The sequence below is a fragment of the Magnolia sinica genome, chromosome 3, assembly GCF_029962835.1.
Source record: "Magnolia sinica isolate HGM2019 chromosome 3, MsV1, whole genome shotgun sequence".
NCBI classification, from domain to species: Eukaryota; Viridiplantae; Streptophyta; class Magnoliopsida; order Magnoliales; family Magnoliaceae; genus Magnolia; species Magnolia sinica.
In genome coordinates this window covers 10,758,188-10,784,302 of record NC_080575.1, presented here as the reverse complement: position 1 = coordinate 10,784,302, position 26,115 = coordinate 10,758,188, and the positions used below count along the sequence as shown (strand labels likewise).

General features: G+C 40.5%; 1 protein-coding gene and 1 long non-coding RNA gene across 2 annotated transcripts; both read right to left on the bottom strand.

The window, feature by feature from the left end:
• Window positions 1-7,841: 7,841 nt before the first annotated feature.
• On the bottom strand, window positions 7,842-10,290 carry LOC131239495 (F-box protein At1g67340-like). The gene is made up of 3 exons (XM_058237222.1): window positions 9,861-10,290; window positions 9,494-9,656; window positions 7,842-8,985 (listed from the first exon to the last, which is right to left on the bottom strand). The coding sequence occupies exons 1-3, from the start codon at window positions 10,112-10,114 to the stop codon at window positions 8,188-8,190; spliced, it is 1,215 nt and encodes a 404-aa protein (XP_058093205.1). The 5' UTR covers window positions 10,115-10,290; the 3' UTR covers window positions 7,842-8,187.
• A 13,826-nt stretch (window positions 10,291-24,116) lies between these two features.
• On the bottom strand, window positions 24,117-25,384 carry LOC131241422 (uncharacterized). Its single transcript, XR_009169024.1, has 2 exons — window positions 25,192-25,384; window positions 24,117-24,347 (listed from the first exon to the last, which is right to left on the bottom strand). It is a non-coding gene; the product is annotated as an uncharacterized LOC131241422 (long non-coding RNA).
• Window positions 25,385-26,115: the final 731 nt, after the last annotated feature.

Below are 26,115 nucleotides of genomic sequence, written 5' to 3'. Positions count from 1 at the left end.
TGAAATCCCGCCTCTTCCTTCTGTCGCTCCTAGTGAAGGAAGGCCCACTCCGCTTCTCATATTTCTTAATCTTTCAATTAAGCTTTTATTTTTAAAAGGGTGACGTAATAACAATTTTACTCCAACTCAAATATTAACAAAAAAAAACACTATACGTATCATTGAGAAAGGGAGAGAGAGATGATTTTAAAGAGCTTAGATTTGATAAGTTTATTGTCACTTTTTCATTATTATGCAGTTAATGTAATTTGCCTCAATCTATGCAATGAACGATGTGGATTGGCCACATGTTAATTACATTGATCTGTGTGTAGATACGATGTAAAGTTGATGGAAGTATAAAATTTCATATTAAGTTTCTTGTCATATAGATTAATTTGTGTGCATCTGATCGAATCAGATTAGATTTGTACGGATCATACGATCGCTGAGGCCAAAATATTCAAGGGCACTAAATTCTAGATCAATTTGATCATCGGATGGGCCGCACTAGTCAGATCTAAAGTTTTTAATAAGAAAATCTCATATTTCTGCAGAAGTATTTGTATCACTTGGCGTAGAAGGTCGAGATGGGTCATTGGTTTATATGTGGTTAGATTCACACCATTCATACAATGTGTAGAAGCAAAATATGCTAAGACCTCTAAAATATGGATTATCCAATCATCCGGCCGGCTACCTTGATCAATCATTTAACATTCAATCTCAGAATCTATATGTAAATAAGCATATGAATGGTTCAGATTAGTAAATCCATGGCTTTTCTCTAATGTTCGACTAAAGAGTGGGTAATGATGGGTGTAGATCTATTTAAATTGGTTAAATTTCGTCCAATTATCTGTGCAACTTAAAATATATTTTCTCGATTCGACGTTATCAATTGATAGTTGTCTTAATAGAATTTTCAAAAAACTGAAATTTGATAATTGAATTTAATGAACATATTTGTAACACCTTGGAAATCGGGGGTTGCGCATCCGCTCGACTCCCGAGTTCCCGAGAGTCACCATTTTCGGATATTCATTAATGCGCATTTGATCCGTTTGAGTTGCGCATCCTGACGTCCCCTGGACATGAAACATGAACGCAAAAGTTTGCTGAAATGAAGAGGTCTCACATAAACGTATACGAGTCCAAAAATACAAATGAGTCGCGCATGGCGTTGCCCATCAAATCAACAAAAAAAATATGATGTCCAAAAGAAAGGGGCCGAGCCCATAACCCAGCCATCCAATACCGCTCCTCAAGCAGGCGGCGATCCCTCCATCAGCTGAAAGTACGACAGCTCCAACTCCTCGTCCAGGCTCGTCTCGCTAGGCTCCTCCAGTCCTGTGTCACCTGCATCTATGAAAGGGCCTGGTTGGTGTTTTAAAACACCGTCCCAGAGTGGGAGTGAGTGATCAACTCAGTGGGTACTATTAGCCTTAAGTTGTAACAAGCATCAATTGCAATAGGGATTTAATGAAACGCAATCAATCATAAGCATCTGTCTAGTCTTGTTAATGCGCATACATGCAGGATGATATGATGGATGCCCTCGCCCCAACACTCCCTCGTGCGACGCCATCTAACGATCGCCAATGCCAACACTCCCTCAGTGCGACCTCGACTACCGAGTCGCCAACCTAACTAATGCGATGCGATGCGGTCGTGTTAGCCAAGTCATTAGTTAGGTTCATTCATCCAGCAGATTGGAGAATCTGGTATACCCCATCTATCATTGCTCTAATCTGGGTGCGAGGCCTAGACCCCCCAATGCGTGAGGCTGAGGCCCCGCGGTCCGTGATCCCGTCGGGTTCCTCATCCCCGACTTCAAGCACATAAGGAGTGCCAAGAGAAAAGGGATCGTTCGCGGTCACTACGGGGAGGCGCGGTACCCCAGCGTAGGCCGACAGCTCGGACACAGTGTCCCATTCCACATGTCCGGCTCACGAGGCTGTGGGCCGATGGGTTGTCATTGGGCTATAATGGTTGTGGGGAGTCCCAGGTTCCATACAGATGTGAGCAAACATGGTTAACAATCGTGGTTGGCCAAGCAGTAGACTAAACCGCACGAGTCCAGGCAAGCGTGTGGCGGAACGACATCGGGTGCAAGCAACCCACGTAGTCTAACTACAGCCACCCACACACACTCGCCCAAATCCGAGGGTTTAGCCCCAAGGCGGTCCTACCAACGAGACCACCTTAGCTTTCCTTGTTTCCCTGGCCAACCGCATGGTTTGAATGGTGGTCCACAACATATCAACGGACGGGAATATCAGCAGGCAAGATCGTCATGTTCTCATACCTCAATCATATAATCCAGATTCACCTAATAAGCAAGCTAACAATTTATGAATAATGGTGCATGTGTGTAGGGTGTGTTGGTGGGGAAGTTGCTCACTTCCTATAACTCATGGAAACAACTATGCATGTGGTAAATGGGGCATTCATACCATAGGGCACTAATCACATGAGCAATCCAACAAGTCATCAACAAGTAATCATCAAGTTTCAACAAGTCATGTATGAACCACGAATAACATCATGTGAGGAAATCAAATAAACATACAATTCCACACCATTAAAATAGGCATAAATCCCTAGGTTTTCTCTACACTCTCTAAATGCATCAGTCAGACAATCATAATCATTAAACTCATATTGAAATTGGTGCTAGGCCACCTAGGAGTAATAGTCCGCACCTATGGCTCGATGGAGACTCGAAAAACGCCCTAGGAAAGAGGGCTTTCGGGTAAAACGATCGGAATCCCTAAATCAAGCTATTGCATGTTAGATTTTTCAACTCAATTCCACATTACTACTTGAACTTCAAGAAGGATGGGGGAAAAACTCACCTAGGCAACCCACGGATGGTTGTTGAGGCTATGGAAAAGAGTTTTCTCCTTGCAAGAGTGGTAAGGAGTTGGAAGGGTTGGCTTCCTTGGGGCCCACCTTGGATCTCCTCCTCCTCTCTCTCTTCCTCTTTACTCTCATTTACTCTCTTTTTCTCTTGGTAGTTGTAGCAAATGGGAGAGGGAGTTATGAGGGATGGGGTTTATTCCCTAGACTTGGGTCCTTTGGCATTAAGTTCCCTCATATTCCCAAAATAGCCTACAAGGTCTCTCTTTTTAAGTTGGAGCGGCCCTGACACTCTTTTGGCCACCAAATTTGGTGGGTAGGTGCCTCATGGCCTGTCTAGGGTCCACGTAAAATTTGGGAATAAACGGATAGACGAAAATGAGATTTGAGTCAAAGGCTTTGATCTTTAAACGACCCTGTGGGGTCCATTTTAGTGATTCGAGTAATCATGGTGGTCATCAGGCTATGAAGTTTTTAGGATGGGTGATCCATGACCCGATGAAGGGCCACGCAAAATTTGAGGGCGATCGGACCCGGGGTTTGACCGCATGGGTCCGATTTGTGATCGACGGTGACCGACCCACGATCAGGTCCCAGAGTTAGCGGACAGGCGTAGGAAAATCCATTAGGCCTCCACGGTAAATATGGAAGAGATCCAATGGTCGGATAACCTGGAATCTTAGTTCTATTTGCAAGCGCCAGATTGGTCCTAGCATGGTTGCGGTGCATTAAGTCGGTGCCAGATCCTACTTCTAGGTGTCTGCCGGGTCCGCGGTCCGCGATGGACCACAAGCCCAGTGAGCTCAATGTCTTCCTAAATTATTAGATTTTTCTGACCCTTCGGCGTCGCGGTACAGCATATATGGGCTGTTGTCCAGTGTACATGGTCATCTAGCTTGACGGCCCACACCTGGTCTTGCCATGGACTGTCCGGTGCAGGCAAATGGGCTAATCCTAGATTAATTAGCTCATTGCATCCCTGCTACGAGCGTTTCAAACGTTCGGTCCTGCGGAAAAGTCCTACGTGGATGCCTCAGGACCCTGCCCCGATTGGACGGGATGTTACAATATTATTTTAATTATTTAGTCATTTAGGTTTTGACCACTTACGATAATAATCAAATATGGGTCTCATCATTTAATATAACCAAATGAATAACAATGTTGTGGATATAACCATCGTTTAAACCAGTCAGATTTCCTTGTGGATTTTATACTACTAGACTCGGGTGAGTAATCTTATTGTATCTCATGTTCATTGGAATTAAAATACATTATTTGTTATTGTTTGATTGATTAATGTATTGATTGGAGTATTTTATTACGATATTGTTGATTTAACTAATGTGAATGTATGCTGTGGTAAATCACATGCTAATTTATACTTAGTTGCACGAATTATGATAATTATACGTTACATTCACGTATGAATATTCTGGTCAAAACAAGTAACTAAGTCAATTATGAAAATGATGCATTCATACATCATCCATCATATAAATAAATTACATTAACAATCTTAGAGGACCCCCATGAAAGAAATATCGATCTTAGTAGAGTGTTACCAGATGCGGGCTATATGCCCAAGCCTAACCAACAGGTAGATGCAGGTTGATGATCACTAATTCAAGCAGATGGACGAGCATCTCATTTTGATTCATTCTTACGCCATTTGCACCTTCATCATTGTCCATACTCTGTTTCTATTTTATCTTAATTTCAATAAACATAAACCATGATAGGTTTTCTCAATAGGCCTAGGCAGTTTACATTTTTATTGATGGAAAAATAATATAGATGATAATTAGTTGATGAGTTGACGCATAAACAAGAAGTTGTGGTTGAACTTGTGCACGACTCACGTGAAACGTAATCGTATCTATTAGAAGAGAAACTGACCGCATTTAGACCGTTCGTAATTATTTAATTAGAAGTTTACTCTTTAGTATAGTATCATTTATATATATATATATATAAAATGAATGATGATATTAGTTATAAAATTTTTAGCATTTGTTTGATTTTATTATTTATATATATATATATATAAAATGAATGATGATATTAGTTATAAAATTTTTAGCATTTGTTTGATTTTATTTAATTAAATTGTTTTATGTTTGTAGTAAGTCATTGGTAAATTATATTGACTGATGAATCGTGACTAATTTATGAATGTTGAAAATTAATGGATGTTGATGCTTAAATCATTTTGTGTAAATGATTGTGAATTCACATAATTGAAATATAAAATGAATATTGCTTTTACCTTTGAATAATCATGTAATAGAATGAGTTAATTATACAATGCACAAGTTATGACTGAAAACTAGAATACGAGTGTACACACTCTACACTTGAATTTTAGAGCATGACACGGGATACCACCTTACCTTAATAAGTGTCATCCTTATCGCGGGGGGCCCACCTTGATGATTTTTCGTATATCCATGCCTTCCATCCGTTTCTCCATCTAATTTTAGGATAGTTTTGAAAAAATTAAGCATATCCAAATTATAGATGGACCACATGACAAGAGACATTAGAGATTGGGTGCCTCACCATTAAAAATTCCAAAGGGATCATTGGAAAGGTACAGTAATATTTATTTTTCATCCAACCTATAATGTCAAGAATATTTGGATGATGAGAAAATACAAACATCACTATTTCTAGTGGTACGGTCCACCTGAGATTTGGATCTTCTTAATGTTTGGGCTATCATCATGCTGAAATGAGATGGTAAAACAGATGTACGGCGTTGATATATAAAAAATACATCAAGGTGGGCCCCACACGGTCAGGGTAACACTCACTAATCTGTTACCCGGGTAACAGCTAATCCGCTCCTGTGGAAGACACCCTTTCGGTGCTGATGTGTATCATTAACAACCGCATGGAACGTTATTTAGCAACTAAGAATCCATCTTAACACTACCTTAACTCCAACGCAAAGCTAATTAGTTACGAATACTGCATGCCAAAGTAGCTTTACGAACTTTTTCTGGCCACTCACCACGACCGTACATGTGTTATGCAGTTGCTCAAGTCACCTTCATCCGGTGGTTGCCTCCTTGGATGGCCACGATAGGAAAACGTACAAATTTCCACATTTAATCCAGACCCTTGTTTTCACCATACGTTCTAACGGAACTGTAACTAACGGTTGTGATTTCCTGATAGACCATCTACATGGCCCTGAAGATGGAGGATATGCATTCACCAGCAATGCAGCCAAGGAAAAGAGGGCAATGAATCACTGAGTCCTTGTAAGTGGCCCATGGTTGAATCATCTAGACCGTTGATCTGATTGGCCATTATCAATATAATGTAAGCCTTTGCAGAAAAAAAAAAGAAGAAGCTCTGATGAAACAATTATAACCCTTCGATCAGATGAGAAGAGAAAAGATATAGCCTCTGTAGGCGACGGTCACCTTTGAGTGATCCAAACGGTCCATCTGGCTGGCAAGATCATGGTGGGCCCTGCCTGAAAGTAATGGCCAACAACCTTGAAGATGGACAAATAACAAAAGATTCAGTCAAAGCATAGGAAAACTGTTCCAATAAAAAGGACTTAATTATCAGCGGAAGAGAATTTTTATAACATGAACATCCACAGTGGGGTCCACACAGTATGATCGATTTGGATTTAAGAAAGACGGGTCCACCAACCTTCAATTGAGAATTACACGACATGCTGTCTCAAACACATGCACGTTATTGGAACCGTTCAACCACTAGGTCCAAACTGGGCCATGCGCCCAAAATGATTCTCTACGAACAATCCTAGCCCTTCAGTACCCTTGATGTCTAGGATGGCATGATCATAAAATGGTGCTTTTAGATGCGTGGACAGTCTTAGTCATTAATCTGGACCATTCATAAGATTCAATCCACTTTTCGACTACAAGGGATAATCTCTCCACCGGAAAAGGGACATAAAATGGACAGTCTGGATGTAATGACTGGGGCCCACTTGCAAGACAAACCTGTAAGCAACCACATGGTTCATGTGACCATAACCATCCCATCTTTGGCCGGCAAAGACATAAAAAAGAGGTCAACGTTTAGTAGGTTAGCATCTTTTCTTGGTGGCCCACGAAATGGTGGAGCGAACAAAATGGGCGGTCCAGAATGCAGAGACAAGGGACCACAGAAGCCTCTTTGGTTCTCCTTTTAGAGATTGGGGAGATCTCCCAATGTTAACCAAAAATAGATTCCTCTAGAGGCGGATTGCCGGTGGTTTCCAGCTAAGGGGATTCCTGCAGCACTAAGAACTATGCGGCCCACCACAATGTATGTAACGTGTGTGATATATCCACGCCGTCCATCAGTTTCACAAGCTCATTTTAGGGCTAAAGCTCAAGAAACAGTGGGGACCCAAACGCCCACCATTAAAAACATCATGGGAGCCGTGGAAGTTTAGGATCAAGATGATATTTGTGTTTTTTCATTTCATCTAGGTCGAAGTGACGTTGTGAACAGCGAATACGTTGGATGGATAAACATCACGGCGGGCCGTAAGAAGGTTTCTAACAGTTGGCATCGTTATCCCCACTGTTTCCTGAGTGGCGTGGTTCACTTAAACTTTGGATATGCCCCGTATTTTGGTTCATGATCTAAGATGAGATAGCAAAACAAGCAGACGGCGTGGATATAAGACTTACATCACTGTGGGCCCCATAGAAAGTGAGGCAGGAATCGGCTGCCGGCATTCGGCGTCTGTCTTCTCCCTTATATCGAGCTTTCATTTCAAAGGCTATCTACGGCCTTCTTTCAACTTGCAGAATAATTGTCGAATCAATAATACGTTGGCCGGTTAGGATAACAGGATCAACCTAATAGAACCCATCCGACTGATGAACGGTCCAGATCATTGATTTCTCTTGACGAAAAAAATAAACGCTCTTGAGGTAAAAGACGGAAGAAACAGGAGTGCCATGTGTCTGCCCTTTAGATCAGCGGTGTAGATCATCAATCCCGTGGCCCACAAACAAACGCAGACTCAAACATCGTATTTGCATTTCGAAAAAAATAATCAAACTAAAAAATTCCAAGGTTTCTGTTAAAAAAAACAAAGAGCTTCGTCGAAATTGTGAAAGGCAAAAAACGGTTACAAAGACGCCGAGCCGACATAAATACTCCCCCTATTTGCTCTCCATACTCGGCCTCCAAGACCCAAAATCCCATTCCGTTCCACCCACCCAGGTAAAATTAAAAAAGAAAGAAAAACCCTCTTCGAATTTAAACCTGCCGTTACCTCTATATTACAAAAATACCGTCCCCCAATTTTTTTTTTTTTTTAAGAAAACTATACATTACCCCATCTCTCCGTTACCGTCGCCGTCAGCGTTCCACAACGGATCCGCCGTCTTCGCCATCTTCCTCTTCCACAACCATCCTATCCTCCTCTCCGTTAGCGTCGCCGTCACCGTTATCATGAGCGTCGTCGTCCTCGTCCTCGTCGTCTTCGTCCTCGAGCCACTGCTCCATGGGTGCGCACTCCACCTTGTGCCGCAGCTTCCAGTCGAGAGCCTGGCACGCGCGGGAGCAGTAGTTCACAGCTCCGCACACGGAGCACCTCCGGAACTCGTGCCGCCTCGTCTCCGGCCGCCCGCACAACGCGTGCGAGCATAGTCTCAGGCCGTCCCGGCCCGGCACGCCCCCTTTCGACTCGAACCACTCCACCAAGAACCGGTTCGCGGGGTGGGCCTCTTGGGCCGGCACGTTGCATCCGAAATCGCTCAGCAGCGGGCAGCCCGACCCGATCGCGTGCCGGTGGCCGTGGTGGTGGTGGTGGTGCCACGTCGACGGCGGACAGGAGGAAGAAGAGGCGAGGACGGAGGCAAGTTCACGGGCGTTGGCCTGGACGAGGAATCGTCGGCCCTCGGCGATGTTCTGACGGACGCCGTAGCCGTCCTGAAGGCAGTGGCCTAGCTCACGGAGGGCGTCGACGTGGCCGAGGAAGGCGGCTCGTGCACAGAGGGCGACGCCGGCTCGGAGATCCTTGTCGTTCTTGGAGCCGCCGCTGCCGTTGAACTGGATGACTGCGAGCGAGTAGAGGGCCGGGGCGTGCGAGCCAATCGCGGCTTTTGCCATCAACGACGCACCACTGCCTCGGCTCTGGAGGCAGTAGAATCGGATCTGCGCAGGAAAGAGAACGGATTTCCATCAGACGATTGATATTTTTCTGGAAGATTGATGATTTTGAAATTGTTTAGCTTATTTTCAATTTTTTTTTAAAAAAAAGTTTCTTTTTTGTTCTTTTGGATTTGGTTAGATGCTTGCGATTTTTTGCCTTCAAAGGAATGATTTATTGGGAATTTTAGGCGAATGTCTTGACGAAATGTTGCGATTTTTCGGAAGCTATTTTATTAAAAGAGATTTTGTGCGATTTTTTCGATGCTTTTAAGAAGATTGCGGATTTCCTGACGGTTGCGACGATTAGTTCGATTCGTCACTACGTTCCATTGAGAAAGCTTTTCTTTTTCTTTTTACCATTTTCTTTAGGAAACTCAGGCAATCGGAGAGCATTTTTTAGATTTTTCTTCTCCTTTTCTAAGAGAGTCGATTTAATAATGATTTGTTTGCAACATTTAAGAAAAAGATGATTCAATGACGATTTTTTCCCGCATTTGAGATAGAGGCTTACCATGCCGAGAGAATAACAGGCGTCGATGTTGCCCGCATCGGCGCAGAGCTTCAAGAACCGATGAGCGGATTCCGACCAGTTCTTAGCACTCAAAGCCAAAGATTTCGGAGAAGCTCTTGACAACACGAGAGGATGTAAACCTAATCCGTTCAATCTCTTGCATCTGCTCCACCAAAAAAAGTAAAATAAATCCCTCATATCCTAAGAAGCAGAGCAAAAAGAAGGGAAAAAACGATTTTTAGGGTTTCAAAGGCAGAGATCTGCCTACAATCAAAGCGAATACAAAACCTGATGGAAATAAACGAAGACAAATCAATCTGAGAGGTTAGATTGATGGAAGGAGGGATGAAAAAGAGAGAAAGATTACGTTGAAAGGACGTTGACGAAATCGGAAGGAGAAGAAGCTGTAGAACTGAGCTTGTAGAGGATGCAAACGACGAGATCATCCGGCAATCCGTCGAAGAAATCCGATTCTCCGGCAATCTCCGGCGCTAGCTTTGGCCTTTTCCGGTCGAGATAATCTTCGCCTACGGCGAAAAATCGCTTCCTTTTCGTTTTCTCCTTCGATTTCTCGCTCTGGAGATGTATTGTAGGGTATGAAAATCCTCTCCTCGTTCTCATCTCTCTCTCTCTCCACTGCGAGAAGATACAAAAGCAAGGGGGGAGAAATCAAATGGGGCGAGAGGGAGAAGAGAGAGAGGGCTTTATAAGGAGCTAAAACGAATCATTCTTTTACCATTTTACCCTTGCTTCTTATCTATATTTTCTCTCTTATCCCTCGTTGGATATCCCGGTCAAAGAGAGTTGACTGGATCTGTCCGTCCGTCTCGTCCTTCTCTCCGTATCTATACCTTTGCTTTCTCTTCTGGAAATGCCTCTGCCCCTCCCTGCACGCTTTAACTTTGAAAGGCCCGCTCTTGTAGTCCGCGAACTACTGAAATAAATTGGTATTCCTTCCCTTGATCGTTTTCGTCCACGTCAAATCCCATGTTGCATCGAACAATCTCATCCGTATAAATTATTGATAGAGAAGAGATGGGACCCTATGTTACCAAAATAAGGACAGTCAACCGCCTGGCCATGGTGGGCCTCACATGTTCCAGCTGGCGGACTAGGATTTACATTAGTCCGCGGGCTACCTCACCTTTTTACCTTTCCCTTTAGCTCTGCTTATTGCTTTTCATTATCCAAGGTTGATCCGGTGCTTTCATATACTCCGTAAATAATGGTGCTCCTAGGTATATTTAGGACACTTAGAGAAGCCATCGTATGGATCCAAACCTTCCATTATGATCAACGTATAATTTATGGACCATATCATAAAATTAACACTGATCTAACTATCTAAACAATCCATATATTGGCCTGATTTCTTACACCTATCCGTTTTCCAACCTATGGATGGATGGCTATAGTTCTCTAAAAAAAATGCAGCTCTTTAGAACGATGAGAAATCAAAGATATGCCCCAACGAACGCACGGCTAAAATCGTTGTTTACGCCGATTTTACCAAAAAAATCTTGACAGTCCATATTATAGGCCATTTATTCTCTATATATAAACGGATTAACTATTCCCCTACCAGGGCCTCACCATTATGTATTTGTTTCATCCATGCCGTCCATCTATTTTTATAGATCATTTTATGGTATGAAACAAAAAATGAGGTATATCCCAATCTCAAGTGGACCACATTACAGGAAACAGTGTTGAATGAATGTTGACCATTAAAAACATTTTGGGGCCATAAAAGTTTTGGATCAAGCTGATCTTTGTTTTTTTCCCTTCATCTGGGTATGTATGACCTAATCAACAGATTGGATGTCATATAAACAGTACAGTGGGCCTCAGGAGGATTTTAATGGTGGATATCCAATCGCTATTGTTTTCCTGTGGTGTGGTCCACCTGAGATTTATATCCCTCTCATCTTTTTTTGTTAACCCTAAAATGATCTTTAAAAATGGATGAACGGAATGGATGAAACACATACATCATGGTGGGGCACACTGAGCACCGACCATCAGCCACCGGGCTGGTGGCAGGGTGAGTAGCCAATCCGTTCTCATATTATATGGTTTTAACCGTCCACTCTTAATGATTTTTAGATGATAACCCATCAAATTAACTTTGGACCCAGCAAACGGCGGAGATCTGTCGAGAGTAAAGTTCAAGTGTGCGGTGGAGATAGTAGCGGTAAAAATTAAATAACAGTGAGAGCACGTGGATAATGTCTGTTATGTAAGCAAATCCCTGATTAGGTGGAGTTAATTAGGGTTTAGGAGGCGGTTAAAAGAGTGGTTAGAGACAACTAACTTCGGTTAAAGTGAAAGAGAGGGGGGGAGAAGGAATTACCAGACTAACAAACTCAGGTAGGGATTCGCGGTTGGCGTCGACCTAACCACTGACGGTCAAACTGCTGACTCAGCACTCTCTCTCTTCAGTTACTTGCCTGCTCTTCTCTTCGGCGTTTTCCTTGATTCTTGCTTGTCTCTTTTCAAATTTACCAAATTGCCCTCCACCGGAAGAGGGTTCGTTGAACCGGAATCCTCTGCAACACACCAGCCTCTGTGGGACCCACCATGTCGTATTTGTAAAATCTACTCTGTCCTCTAGGTTCTAACCTCGATTTTAGGTACAGGAGATAAAAACTAACTGAGGTGGGCCACAACACGACAGTGAACGATGGGGATGGGATTCCAGCTAAAGGTTTGTGTGTGAGGCTGTCATGGTGAGTTCATTTCATCAAAACCGTTAATCAGGTATAAATCTTCAGTATAAAGTTAATGCAGAAAAAACAGTATGTTAAAAAGATCATGTGGGCCACACCTCTTAGTAGAAAATTAACATCGTTCGCTTTGGTGTGGCCTACTGGAGAATTTTGAGAGAATTCTCTTCTGTATATACGGTTCTAATAAAACTTCTTATCTGGTGGACGGATTGGATTTAAATAAACGATATAGTGGCGCCACGGAGCTCGGGTGTTTTACGCGCTGCGTTAATACACGTGTGGAATACGATTCGGGACCACTTGGAGTATCACTGTTTCCACGCGCGTGTCAATCGGTTCATACCCGCACGTGGGAAAACATGAATATGAACAAATATTTAAAATCTTAGCTTTCCATTATATTTGAAATAATTATTAGATCTTTTTAGTTTTTAAAAAAAAGTTAATTTAGCTCTTCAAAGATGCACACTGTAGAAAATAAATTGACGGTTTGGATTTTTATATTCTGTGGGCCATCTGAGTTTTATAAAATGACCATATTTTCATAGAAGAAGATCTAAAGAGGGAAAGATACCAGAGGAAGATCAGATTACCCACACGTGTTACATTGTGACGTGTTGGCCGGTGTGCGGATATGCAGTGCTCCCGCGTGCGTGTGGAATTAGTAAAGTGAACGTTTTAGGATGCTCCAACCGAGGGTCGCATGGCACATGCGCGTTTCAAATCTGAAAAGTGGGGCCCATGGTTTTGTTATCCGTACATTTTGTACGTTGGCTTACGCCGTGGACGATCTGGCAATGTCGAAGATACTTTATAGAGCTATCTTAGCCTTTCGATTTGTGAAGAAGAAAGCGACGGTCCAGATTCAACTGAATAAAGGCTCCAGGCTGTTTTCTCCTGGCACTGAGAATACGGCAGCACGACGTGTGTGAAATCACGAGCGTTCAGGTAATTAACCTTGGCTGAATATTGCATGGCACACTCTTCAAATGGGCCCCACGTGTTTGTTGGATATGGATGCCCATAAACCTTTTATTTCAACCGTCCATTTCTTTGCAAAATTTCAACTACTTGATGGATGGACAGAATGAATTTTTCATCGAGGAAGTCAGGTGTGAGGGCACGTCTAATGGACGTCTCAGATCTCTGACACGCGTGCTATTTGGCACTTGTGGGAGACTTCCGTGTGGCGCGTGAAGACACGAGACTGCAAAGTGCAGTCCTTATTCCTTATGGGGCCCTGGTGTTTGTTTGACTGGCAGGCTTGCCATTGCTTAGCTGGACCAATCAGCTCCCGCTTATGCACTGCTTCGTACAGTCGTCAGATACCAGCGGGGTACGGATTGGCTACTCCCCCTGACACCAGTCAATGGCTTGTGGTCGGTGCTCTGTGGACCCCACCATGATGTATGTGTTTCATCCATGCCGTCTATCTATTTTTAAAGATCATTTCACGGCATAAGACCAAAAATGAGGTATATCCCGTTCTGAAATGGACCACATTACAGGAAACAGTGTTGAATGAGCGTCAACCATTAAAACATTTTGGGTATAAAAGTTTTAGATCCAGATGATTTTTCGTTTTTCCCTTCATCTAGGCTTGTATGACCTAATAAACAGATTGGATTTCAAATAAACAGTACAGTGAGCCTTAGGAAGATTTTAATGATGGATATCCCATCACTATTGTTTTCATTTGGTGTTGTCCACCTGAGATTTATATACCTCTCATTTTTTGAATAAATACTTAAAATGATCTTTAAAAATGATCTCCGCCAGGGCGGAAGCAGATTGGCTGGTGTACCTCGAACTAGCTATATAGCCGTTGTGTTGATGCCAGCAAGTTCTAGGTATCTGTTATATTCAAACCGTCCATCCATTTGATGAGCTCACAATGAGGCTGGGAAAGAAAAGTGAGACAGATCTAACAATTAAGTGGACCACACTACAAAAAGCAGTGGAAGGTTGAATGTCTATCATTGAAACCCTTTTTGAGGTCCCATAAGTTTTGGATTCATATGATATTTGTTTTTCCTCTCTATTCAAGTCTTTGTAACCTTATGAATAAATTAGATGGAAAACAAATATTATGGTGGGCTCTATAATTTTTTAACAATGAAAATCATTATCTCTATAGCTATTTATTGTATGGTCGAGATGATCTTGGGATATGATTAGGCCTGTTTGGGCATGGGGATTAGAAGGGATTAGGTTGGATAGGATTCATTTGGTCCTGTGCTAATTCCACTCCATGTTCGGGAAGAATGGAAAAGCTTGGAATTAGATTAGATGGAATTGCACTGGGTTCTGTGCCAATTTTACTTAATGTTAGCAAGTTGTGTAGGTCCCATCATGATGTGTGGGCTATATCCACACCATCCACCCACTTTTTGAGATTATTTTAGAGCATGAGCCAGAAAATCAGGTAAATCTAAAGCTCAAGTGGACCCCACCATAGAAAGTAACGGGGATTGGACACTTACCGTTGAAAACTTCTTTGGGGCCACATAAGTTTTGGGTCTACCTTAATTTTAAACCCATACCATAACATGAGGTTACAAAACAAATGAACAGTTTAGATATAACACGTGTGTTATTTTTAATTTCAAATGATGGTGGGTATATCCATTCAATATACCACCGGTGTCAGTAACAAAGCATGCCAGTAACCTTATCTCATGACAACAGGGGACAATCTCTGCCATGTGTAATAATTATGCTTTTTGAATCCCATCCCACCTAATCCCTTCTAATCCAGCCGCCCAAACACGCCCTTAGGTTTTTTTTTTTTGCATAATGCTCTAAAATCATTTCTAAAAATATGTGAACCGTACAGATATAATAAATACATCACTACAGGGCCCATAAAACTTTGATCACCTTTGAACCGTTCGCACAGCTCAGAGCTCGGGGAGCGTCAGTGCTCGTCTGCGCACAACATGTGCCTACAGCAGCTGGTGCGCGGTACACCAGCCAATCCGCTTGAAGGGCCGTATGGGTTCAGTCCAGATCCTCTGCTAGCCACAAACAGCTATTTGATGTTTCGTTTGTAATGTTATTGGCCACAGCATTACAGATTTTACTGACAACTGGCATTCGATTTGATGGAAATGTATTACATGACAACATGAATCTCTGACTGTGGCCAGCGGAGGATTTAACTCACGAAAATCTCCATGGCAAATCTAATCCCTCCATCTATTTTAAAACAATTCTTTTATTTTGAAAAATTATATAAATTATTGAAATCTAAAATTAAGGTGTACCACACCAACAAAATAGTGGGAATAACAACATCCACCATTGAAATTAATTTTTGACTGAGCACGATATTTAGATATCATCCAAATCGTTCATGAAATTATCATCTTGATTGAAAAAAACAAAAAAGGAAAACCTTCTATTACCATCAGGCATTCAATTCCACTGTTTAGTGTCGAATGGCCCACATGAGTTCTGGGTCCACCGGATTTGTAGAAATTTGTTCTATTATAGTATTTAAAAACATTAAAACTTACAAAGTTGATTTATCAGAGGCATTAGAATCTTTTTTGGCCGACAATGCTGTAGGAACAGATATCTCTGTACCCAATGTCACATGCAATTGGCTTCTAAGGAAGAACCAAAATAAGAAAAACCTATCTCTTTCTTAGAACACATGGCTAGGTATGTGTCAATTAAAATTGTTTTCTTGCTCCCTACATGCTAGATGGATATTTTCATGGAAAGATGGTATGAGTAGATTGTCCAAGTAATTTGTTCATTCACCATGTGTGAAAGCTGCCTGCAGGAATGGGTAATGATGCATGTTCGGGCTGCACTAGACAACTATTGTATTCTAGTTGTATTGGCCTTTTTTCTTCCTTGGTTGTGCCTGGCAAAGTCACCACTAGCCAAATAAACTTATGGTATCCATGGCTGGGATAGACGTTATGGAACAATTTCTAATTAGAGAGATCCTAAGATTTTCGATCTTGAATGACTCCAACAATATGGTCTACCGCTATAGATTCTTAGATAAGGGTCTTGGTTACAGAAAAGGTTGCCATTAAGCACCTTTTACCCTCAAACTCTTATGCAGTTGATTGATTTTTATTTTATTATTATTATTATTTTTTTGCGTCAGCTCTAATGTACAGATTTAACTCATTGGGCAGGCAAAAAAGAAAAAAGATAGGGATAGACGCTAGCTAAAGAAAAATGCAAGAATTGTCTCGATGTTTGAAATGTGTGGAGTTTTTGTTGAATTGACTTCGAAAGGTGGGAAAATGGAGGAATCATATACTCTTTTGTGGAAAAGAAATAATTGAACGTCCCGATTGTATCCCTACTCTCACCTTGAGCTTCTGGTTATCCCTTAAAAGCCCATAACCTTGGAATTAAGCCTTCGTAATTACCTTATACATACTAACGTACTCTTATATAGCTTCTTCAGTTTGCTTCTCTGCCTTCATGGTCGTTGTGATGCAGTATATAGAGATGAAAATAGGTGGTTATTGAAAAACCATTGGTAATTTTATACGCTGACTTCATAAGATAGAATGTCATAGTATGAGTGGAATGTGGCTTTTAGAAAATATAATGAACGCTTGTCAATTTTTGGCCTCCACTGTCGCGCAAATAATTATAGGATTGTAGGCATTAGGGTGTACAGCTGAGATCTGCTCCGTTTGGTCCGTTTTCTAGTTGATCGGATGTCTAACAGGTGCCAAGGGTCTGTCCAAACCAAATTTGGGTGGTCCTTACTACCGTTGGAGTTGGGGAGATGTACCCCCGACTAAGCATGTTTACTATTAATCCTTTCGGACCGTTGATCACCCTAATCTCGAGCCCGGTGATCTAAACCATCGATATCCTCTAGGCCACATCAAGGTCCAAATCTTGTCAAAGGCATCCAGTCTTTTAGGGCCTCCAGCCTTGTAGAATCTTGGTATTCGTTTAGTTATAGTCAAATTAGTTGGTAGAACACCCTGCCAAGTATAATGTGGTGATGACTCTGACCATATTCTGCCTTTGACACAAAAAGAAAAACTAAAGAGCGGATGATATTTACCACATGGCAAACATGTGAACATCAGGATTGGCAGCGGATTAGGTGCGGCCCTAGCCCAAGCCAAGATGGTGCGACCCTTATTATGGGGCCCACCTTAATGTATGTATTCTATATCCATGTCGTCTTTCTATTTTACCATATCACTTTAGGGATTGTAACATCCCGGTTCTTCAAACCCAAATATACTACTCGTTTTTCGAAAGCCTAAGTGTTAACCTTTAAAAATAGCCTAATTTCATGTATTTTTTTCTTTAGTTTTCTTTTTAAAGTCAGCCAAGCATAAAGGAAAATCCAACTATCTATATAGGTGGTTGCCCAAAGGCTTGTATAAACTAATATCCAAAGTCTTTACAAATACATGAAAATACAAATTCAACATAAATGAAATCTATAATCTGGAATCGCAAAATCATCTAGCTCCTTATACTCCACATGAGCACCAACATGCACATTGGCTACGTCTCATGCACACTAAATATAGTTTGATAGCGTTAATGGTTATCCCAATGAGGTATAACTCCTAAGATTTATCAAAACCTCATGATAATTAAACATATTCATCAGGAAAAATCTAAAATGAATATTTTAGAATGACCATCATAGTAATAAGAGAGAATTCATCAGATATGCAAATGTTAACTAGAGCACAATGATATTCTTATTTAAATGCATGAATGCATATACATGCTCATAGACTTGGGAATGCTCATCCAGCTGACAAAAGGTCGTCCAAGGAGAACTAGCCACTCGAAAAAGTACTCAGAGTACGCCCAAGGGACACTAATCACCCGAAAAAGACCATGCAACGAGGACAACCAAGGTGATGTAGCCTCCCGAAAGATTACTCCACGATATGTCTAAGGAGAATTAGCACTCGAAAAGATCCATGCAAAAAGGACAACCTATAGTAGTCGAATGCACGTGATGATAACTTAAGATTACTTGGTAAAGTAATTTATGGTACAACTCATAGTGACCCAAGAAAACCCCGTGTCTTATATCAACCTCGGTAAAGTCCGCATGCCATGAAATGCATAATTACCCCAATAATTATTATTCCAATTGTAACCAACCAATTTATGAAAGCTTAAACATCACTATAGGGGCTCGTCACCCAACATAGGTTGACAACTCTGTCCCATATCACCATTCCCAACTCATGAGACTCCAACATTTAGGATGTTAATGGTAACCTCTTCAACTAGTGGCCAATCACGGTTCGACGAATGACATTTACCATCACAAGGTTATACAGAATTAGTCCTTTAAAGACACATAGGGCAATTATTCCATCATAATCATAAGGGGCAAATATTCAATTCAAGGATGTGATGGAAATGGATTATCCTTAAAAGCTATATATGCACAAATGATTCATAAGATGATAAATCCACGATAAAATTTCATTTAATGCAATACGAAAAATGGTCATTAGTTCGAGGACCTCTAAAAACACCATCAAGTGATCACCAGTGGTAAAACATGCCACATACAATATCAATAACACTCACACGTATAGAATGTTCATTTTAAACTAGAATAAGGATATTTGAGATCCATAGAATGCTTAGATACTTGAGTTTAAATTCAACCATCAATCACTTATGAAGAATCACTCGAATCGTAACTAACATTTATCCTCAATTTTCATTGAATATTAAATTAAGCATTAATGAAATAATTGAACTAAAATAACTATCATGATATAGAAAAACTTGAAGGGCGATCCTCACCTTATATTTTGGATTGACCTCTTAAGTGACTATAATACAAATACGAGCCTTAGAAATAAGTCCTAACTTATATTAGAATTAGGTACGGTTAAGATTAGCATATTACATTATTTGTTCTAATTAGATTCGAAAAAGGGATTAGATCTTAGGGTTTTATATCGAATATGAAATTGGATCAATTTAAGACTTGAATTGAACTAGAATTCTCCAAGAGATCAACTTACCTCACCTTCTCATCTAATTCAACTAGAAACAAGTGGAATCTTTAGGGTGGAAATTTGGGTTTGATCTCCTACATGAAAATCAATACTAATTGGATTAATCTAAAATTGGGGTAGTATTAAGATTCACAAAGCAACCAAGTTTAACTCACCTCAAGTAAACTTGATTGATTGGTCTGATTCTGAACACGGTCCAATTTAGATCTCGACAAGATAGGACTAAAGATACATGAACAACTTAAATTACTCTAATTAAGTCATTATTAGGAGACTTGAGGCTAACTTGCCTCAACAATTTCAATTCATCTTCCCGACTCAACTAGGAGTTGAATCAATTTGAACACGAAACTTGGACTTACTCGACTAGGTAGAACTTGGCCTAAATCAGTCATACTTGGTGTCAACCTGGGAGTTTCTTGACGTGTTGGAAAACCTCTATCCAACAACAACCTTGGTGTAGATGGAATTCTTTTCTTTCAAAACCCAAGCCTGACTCGTCTTGAGTCAACTCAGCTCTCAACTCAGCACCCTTTCCTTTCGCCTTCATATTCTCCTTATTTTCTTCCTTCTTGCTTCCCTTAACCTAGCTATGATTAGCAGCTTGCTAGACCTAATCGACTAATAAGATCAGCGAGTCAAAAATTCCTTCAACTTAGCGAATGTAACATCCCAAATTTTCACAGTTAGAATTTATACTCTTGCCTGAGAAAATTAGGCGTTAATAATGTATAAATTGGATGCTTTAAAAATCACACCATATTTTTTTTTTCCATTTAGATTACATTTAAGTACATTCATGAGAATAAAATCGGTTGTATTGATCATCTTATTAGAGTAAAAGAATTCAGTAAATAATCAAATGCCTTCTCGATGAAATCTTATTACATCATCAGAGTGGCGTAGCAGAAATATAAAACTAAATTATGAAACTATCTTCTCATTTTTTCAGTATAATCTTCCACAAGGAGATAGTCTTATAAGTCTTCAATCCGTACATCACCTACATCATCTGTACGATTGGAGAGTGTAACACCCCAGCTTTTCAGGGGCCGTGTAGGAACTCGACCCCCAAATTCCCACGTGCCATAGGTGCCCTAATGGGCTTCAAATTTTAATTACATTTGGATGATCTTATAAACAATTGAGAGTTTAGCAAGGCATGAAGCATAAGTAAGTCATAAAGCAGTATCAAGTGCCACTAAATATAAAAGTATCAAACCCACAAATCCAAAATCATCTAAATAGGGAACTAGGTCCTACCTATACATGACCCAAAGTGACTAGAACCCTGATCCATACCCCGCGGTAGCCCGAACTCTGACTAGAAAGATCCGTCGAAGGTCTGAAAGCAGAGAAGCTCCTCTACCTTATCTATGCTCACCCCATCAGCTAGTCGAATTCCACCTCACCTACATCTAATGACGTATTTGGTTGGTATTTTAAAACACCGTCCCAAAGTGGGAGTGAGTAGCTAACTCAGTGGTTACTATTAGCCTTAAGTTACAACAAGCATTAATTATATGATGAATTTAATAAAAGACATGCATTCACAGATCCCTAACTAGTATTATTAATGTATATGCATGTATCATGATATGATGCATGACCTCACAACAACACTCTTTCGAGCGACTTCGTCTAACGATCGCTTATGACCAACACTCTCTCATTGCGACCTCAACTCCCAAGTCGCCACAACCTAGCTAATGCGATACATGAATAAGACATACATTATTTTATAGTTTTGGAACTAGTGGCCTACTAACGAGCGATCTAGAGCTTGTTCAGAAAATCAGAGCATTTCTGGAATAAATTAGGTATTGAGATTTCTCGTAGGTAATGATCAGGGTTTGGATTAACTATGTTCATAAGGTGGCTTATTTATAACTAGTGAAAGTGAAGATTTGACCATGACTACTCTAAACTCTCGGTTTTAGGCTAAAAGAGTGACGGGGTTGATTTGGTCCATTAGTCGAGATCTAGGCCTTATCTAACTTGGCTTCGAGTATATCTTTTAATTTAGTTACGATTGTCTTAATTAATCAGTGTTAGGTCGGTTAGATTTAGGCTCTATGTGAGCAAATCATGTGGCTAAATTCCGTGTTTAAGTGATCGGGCAGATTTGTTGGTTTTCTACGGTTGATTAATTGGACTTATGCGGTTCTTTACTGGTACCACACGTGTATAAACTAAAACTGAGTGCTAATGGTCAGTAAGTGATAATATAAGTTAATTACATAAAAAAATTTAAGAATTTTTAAAAATCCAAAACAGTGAAAATCCAGGACATTACAGAGAGGGTCAATGCCATACTCATAATGATAGTTGTCCTTTAAGATTAACAATAATTCAAGATATTCATAAAAGTAATGAAAGAGTTTCGATACGCCCCGTACTCCACTAATCGAGGGTATCAGCATGCACAAACAACCTACCTAAGATGCATGTCTAGCAAAGTGTAGGCAGTTCATCATACATAGTGATTATTACAATGTGGAATACGATTCATAGAAAATCCGGATCACCTGCATTCTCACACTATGAAAATTTACCGGCATGTTCGACGCTACCATGAATTTACACGAACACCTTGAGATGCACAACAATGAGTCAGATGAATTACTTGACACGATTTGTTTATGGAGTGACTATTTATGACATCCAATCCTGGAAGTGATGTAACATACATTGCGAGTTATTTACATCGATTTGTGTACTACTACCAAAAACTCATGGGATTATGTGACGACCAAGAGGGCTTCTACCCAGAGTGCATTACGTCCATGATAAAATAGTTTAATCACTAGTTGTGATACCTCTTAACACATCACTCGCACTTATAAGGAATATAATCTAAGTCACGGGGGTTCTGGAGTATCAAGACACATGCCCAATCCTTAAAGATAAATAGCACAAGGCTTAAAAGAGGAGAGTAGCAATAACTAACTCAATATAGAAGACAGTGGCAATGGCCAACTCAATAAAGAGGAGAGTAACAATGGTTAACTCAACAAATAGGAGAGTGACAATGGCCAACTCAATAATAAGAAGAGCGGCAATGGCTAACTTAATAAATAGAGGAGTGGTAATGCCCAACTCAATAAAGAGAAGAATAGTAGTGACCAACTCAATAAAGAGAAGAGTGGCAAAGGCCAACTCAATAAATAGATGAGTAGCAAGGCTAACTCAACAAATTTGGTAAGGGTACAGGCAAGGCTTGTATCCATCGCCCCACATAAATTTATAAAGATCACTCATAATCAACATTATATTATAACCCAAAAGGGCAAATAACTGATGATAAACCATATAATTACAGGGAGAATTCACAGTAACATGAAGGCATGTAAAAGACAAGATAAATGAAACAACTTATATTAATATAAGCTTAAAGGATAAAACCCTCATATTATACAAAGACAAATTAAATTCTACCAACTCATATAAATGTATGCTTAAAGGATAAAGCCCTCACCTCTAGTTGTCAGATCGTCCTCAACCAAGGCTAGACGTCCCACTCTCTTCTTCTCTCTCTAGCTCTCTCTCTCTCTCTCTCTCTCTCTCTCTCTCTCTCTCTCTTTCTTTTCTTTCCCTTTTCTTTTCTTTTTCTTTTTCTACCTCTTTCTCTCTTCTTTCTCTTTTCTTTCTGTTTCTGTTTCTCTCTCTTTCTTTTTTCCTCTCTCTCTCTTTCTTTCTCTCTCTTTCATATTTCTTTTCTTGTAGACGGTAGGACCCCTTTATCGCCAGTCCGGACTCAAAAAATCCTCTGCGTAAACTCGTTTACGCAGTAAGGAAATCTTTCGATTTCCTTATGCAAACTGTTTGCGTAACCAAAAGCAGGGTTGTGGTTCTAATTCTTTCTATTGACGTGGGGAGGGTCGGAACTATTCTAGGAGGGGTTTGAATGGCTAGGATAGGGTGTTGGGTCACATAGATGGCTTTTTCCCGGATCAGCAGTTTTGAAGGAATTCCAATTTGCTTCTTGTGCCCTCGGTTGCGCACCCGACTGGATGCATGGGTCCTTATAGACTGAGTTTTTGATCGAAACTATGTGCTAGGATAGATGGATGGTTCAGATCTTCCAAATGGGCTGAGTATGGTCCACTTTGGATTATTTATAAGTTATCTGTAACACTCGTATCCTAGACTGTACCGTTCCGCAGACTTTTGTGATCCTCCTGTCGAATTCCGGCAACCAGCGACCTATAATCGGTATTTACGCGCGACCCTAAACCGTATCTCGTAGATTTGAGTCGGCTCGACCCGAGACTTGTACCCTAGTGACCACGCCGTTACTACGGTTCTAATGCCGCATCTTGCACGCTCATGATATACCTAGGCTAGGAGTTGTAAGCCTGAAATTATTTCAAGAAAATTGCCGCACGTTACAAATTCCAAGAGAATCTCTACCAAACATCGAATCAATCAATCAATGTACAAATTAAGTACACATCCATCACTCACCCATCCCTCTCTCAACCAAAGTAAACTCTCAAGTCAAGTACACCCATCACTCATACCCCTCACACCCATCCCTCTCCCTTACAACCACTCTCTCTCTCTCTCTCTCTCTCTCTCTCTCTCTCTCTTCCCTACCATTTTTTTCAAGCAACCCAAAAGAGAGAAACGTCCAAGCATTTTAAGGGAGAAAGGAGAAGCTAGGTGTGGCCCACTTTCTACCTCCAAAACCCCTATCTCAACCCTTCAACCTTCATCATCTACCATCAAAGAAGCCAAGGTGTCACGCACCAAAATTCGGGTACCCGAATAGGGTGTCCAGGACCCGAATTCCAGACCCGTGACCTATAAAAAAATAATAATAATGATAAGAAGATAAAGTATGACAATTTCATATGCATTCCATTTTCTCTCACCATAGCCCACAACTTAAAAATCTAAACACATACTAAGATAACTAATTACATACTCTATTATTACATCGATGCATAATTATTCAACTTAACTTGAAGTAAGAAAATCAAATCAAACATTACTACATTCAGAGTTCTAAAATAAAATAAAATTTATCCAATGTAGAATGACATGCCACGTGCATCCAATCACATTCCATACTCCACTACTAATAGTAGTACCTCGCATCTTCAAAATATTCATAACCTGAAACAGTTAAAACATAATGAGTTGACAACTCAATAGGATCACATCAATCCCAAGTTGAAAGCCTCACAAATATTACCAAATTTAACATCGACATATTAATCAAAATAAGGCGAACAATGGATGTAAAATCATAGTTAATAATTTGACATTCATGAATATGAAATGAGTAAATTGTTTAACATACCTTTTCTAAAAATACTAAGATTTGGAGTGGGCAAAACACTCGTGTGTGCTGATCCTTTTAGGGGATGACCCACGGTAGAGCATCGGTGTTGATCCTTTCAGGGTATGACCCTCGGCAGAGCACCGGTATAACCTTTTAGGGATAAAAGCCCAGGGCAGTGCACCCGTGTGTACTGATCCTTTTAGGGAATCACCCAGGGTCGAGCAACCATGCCAATCCTTTTGGGAATGACCCTGGGCAGAGCACCCGTGCCATGCTGATCATTTCGGGAATGACCCTGGGTAGAGCACCCGTAAGAATCATTGCATAAAAGAATAATTATTTACATGCGATGCATCTAACTTAGAAGGAAACATTGTAACAAATAATATCAGAGCACCCATAACAAATAATATGGTGATCCGTTTAAGACAGAACACCTGTAAGAATCATCACATAAAAAAAAATAATTATTCACATAATAAATATTCATCATCACCACTAGATAATATTAAATGCAAATAATAATGATAATAATAATAATAATAATAATAATTGCATTGGTTCAGTAGTCAAATAAAGAATATCCTTCAATAGGGAATTACTTATGAATTTTTCAATGTTTATATTATATAAGGCAACTTCTTATGAATCTTTCAATAGGGATTGATCACCTACCTACTATGGAAAAATTGTGTGATGGGAGGAAAATAATCTGAAGCGATGCTGATTTTTACGTATACTAACTTGGATTGATCAACTCTGAACTTGATGTGGAACCCTTATGGATACTCTCCCTTCTCCTGAGCTCTCTTTTTCTTCTTACAGATTTTCTCTATGATTTTCTCTCGATAGCATAAGAAATAGGGTATAAAAATGATGTCAGGTGAGTTAATGGGTTCTGAGTTTAATTGGTGGTTTAGATTGAGGAGTGGGTCTCATTATGATGATGGCAATCAAGGTAGATGGGTTCCCATCCGCAACCGTAGTGCAGAGAAGTGGGAAAGAGAGAGAGTCGTGGAGGAGATGGATGCACATGGGGTGACGTGTGTCAACACGTCACTTTCCTTTGATTTTTTTTAGAATGGGCCCCACAGGAATCACGTGATAAATCCACACCGTTCATTAGTTTTACCCTTCAAAGTTAGAGCATGAGCCCAAAAATGAGGGCCATCCACAGCTCAGGTGGCCTACACCAAAGGCAACAGTGGAACCCACTATTAAAAAAATGGAGTATTACATTCTACCCACCTTATCAAAATTTTCTCCTCGAAATTTATATACTTAAAAGAGGTTAGGATATTTTTTTCAAATTTCTTATTCTCGCTCCCACGATGCTTCTTCCTCGCTGTGATGACTCCACTGTACCTTCACAAGTGGTGTAACCTTCGTCTGAAGTACTTGTTCCTTACGATCGAGAATGCGCACAAGTTGCTCTTCATATGTGATATTTTCTTGAATCTCTAGTGGCTCCCATTCGATGACATGAGAATCGTCCGGCTTGTACTTTCAAAGCATGGAGACGTGAAATACATTGTGGATATTGGATAACTGAGGCGGTAGGCTAGCTTGTATGCTACAACTCCTACTCTTTGTAGGATC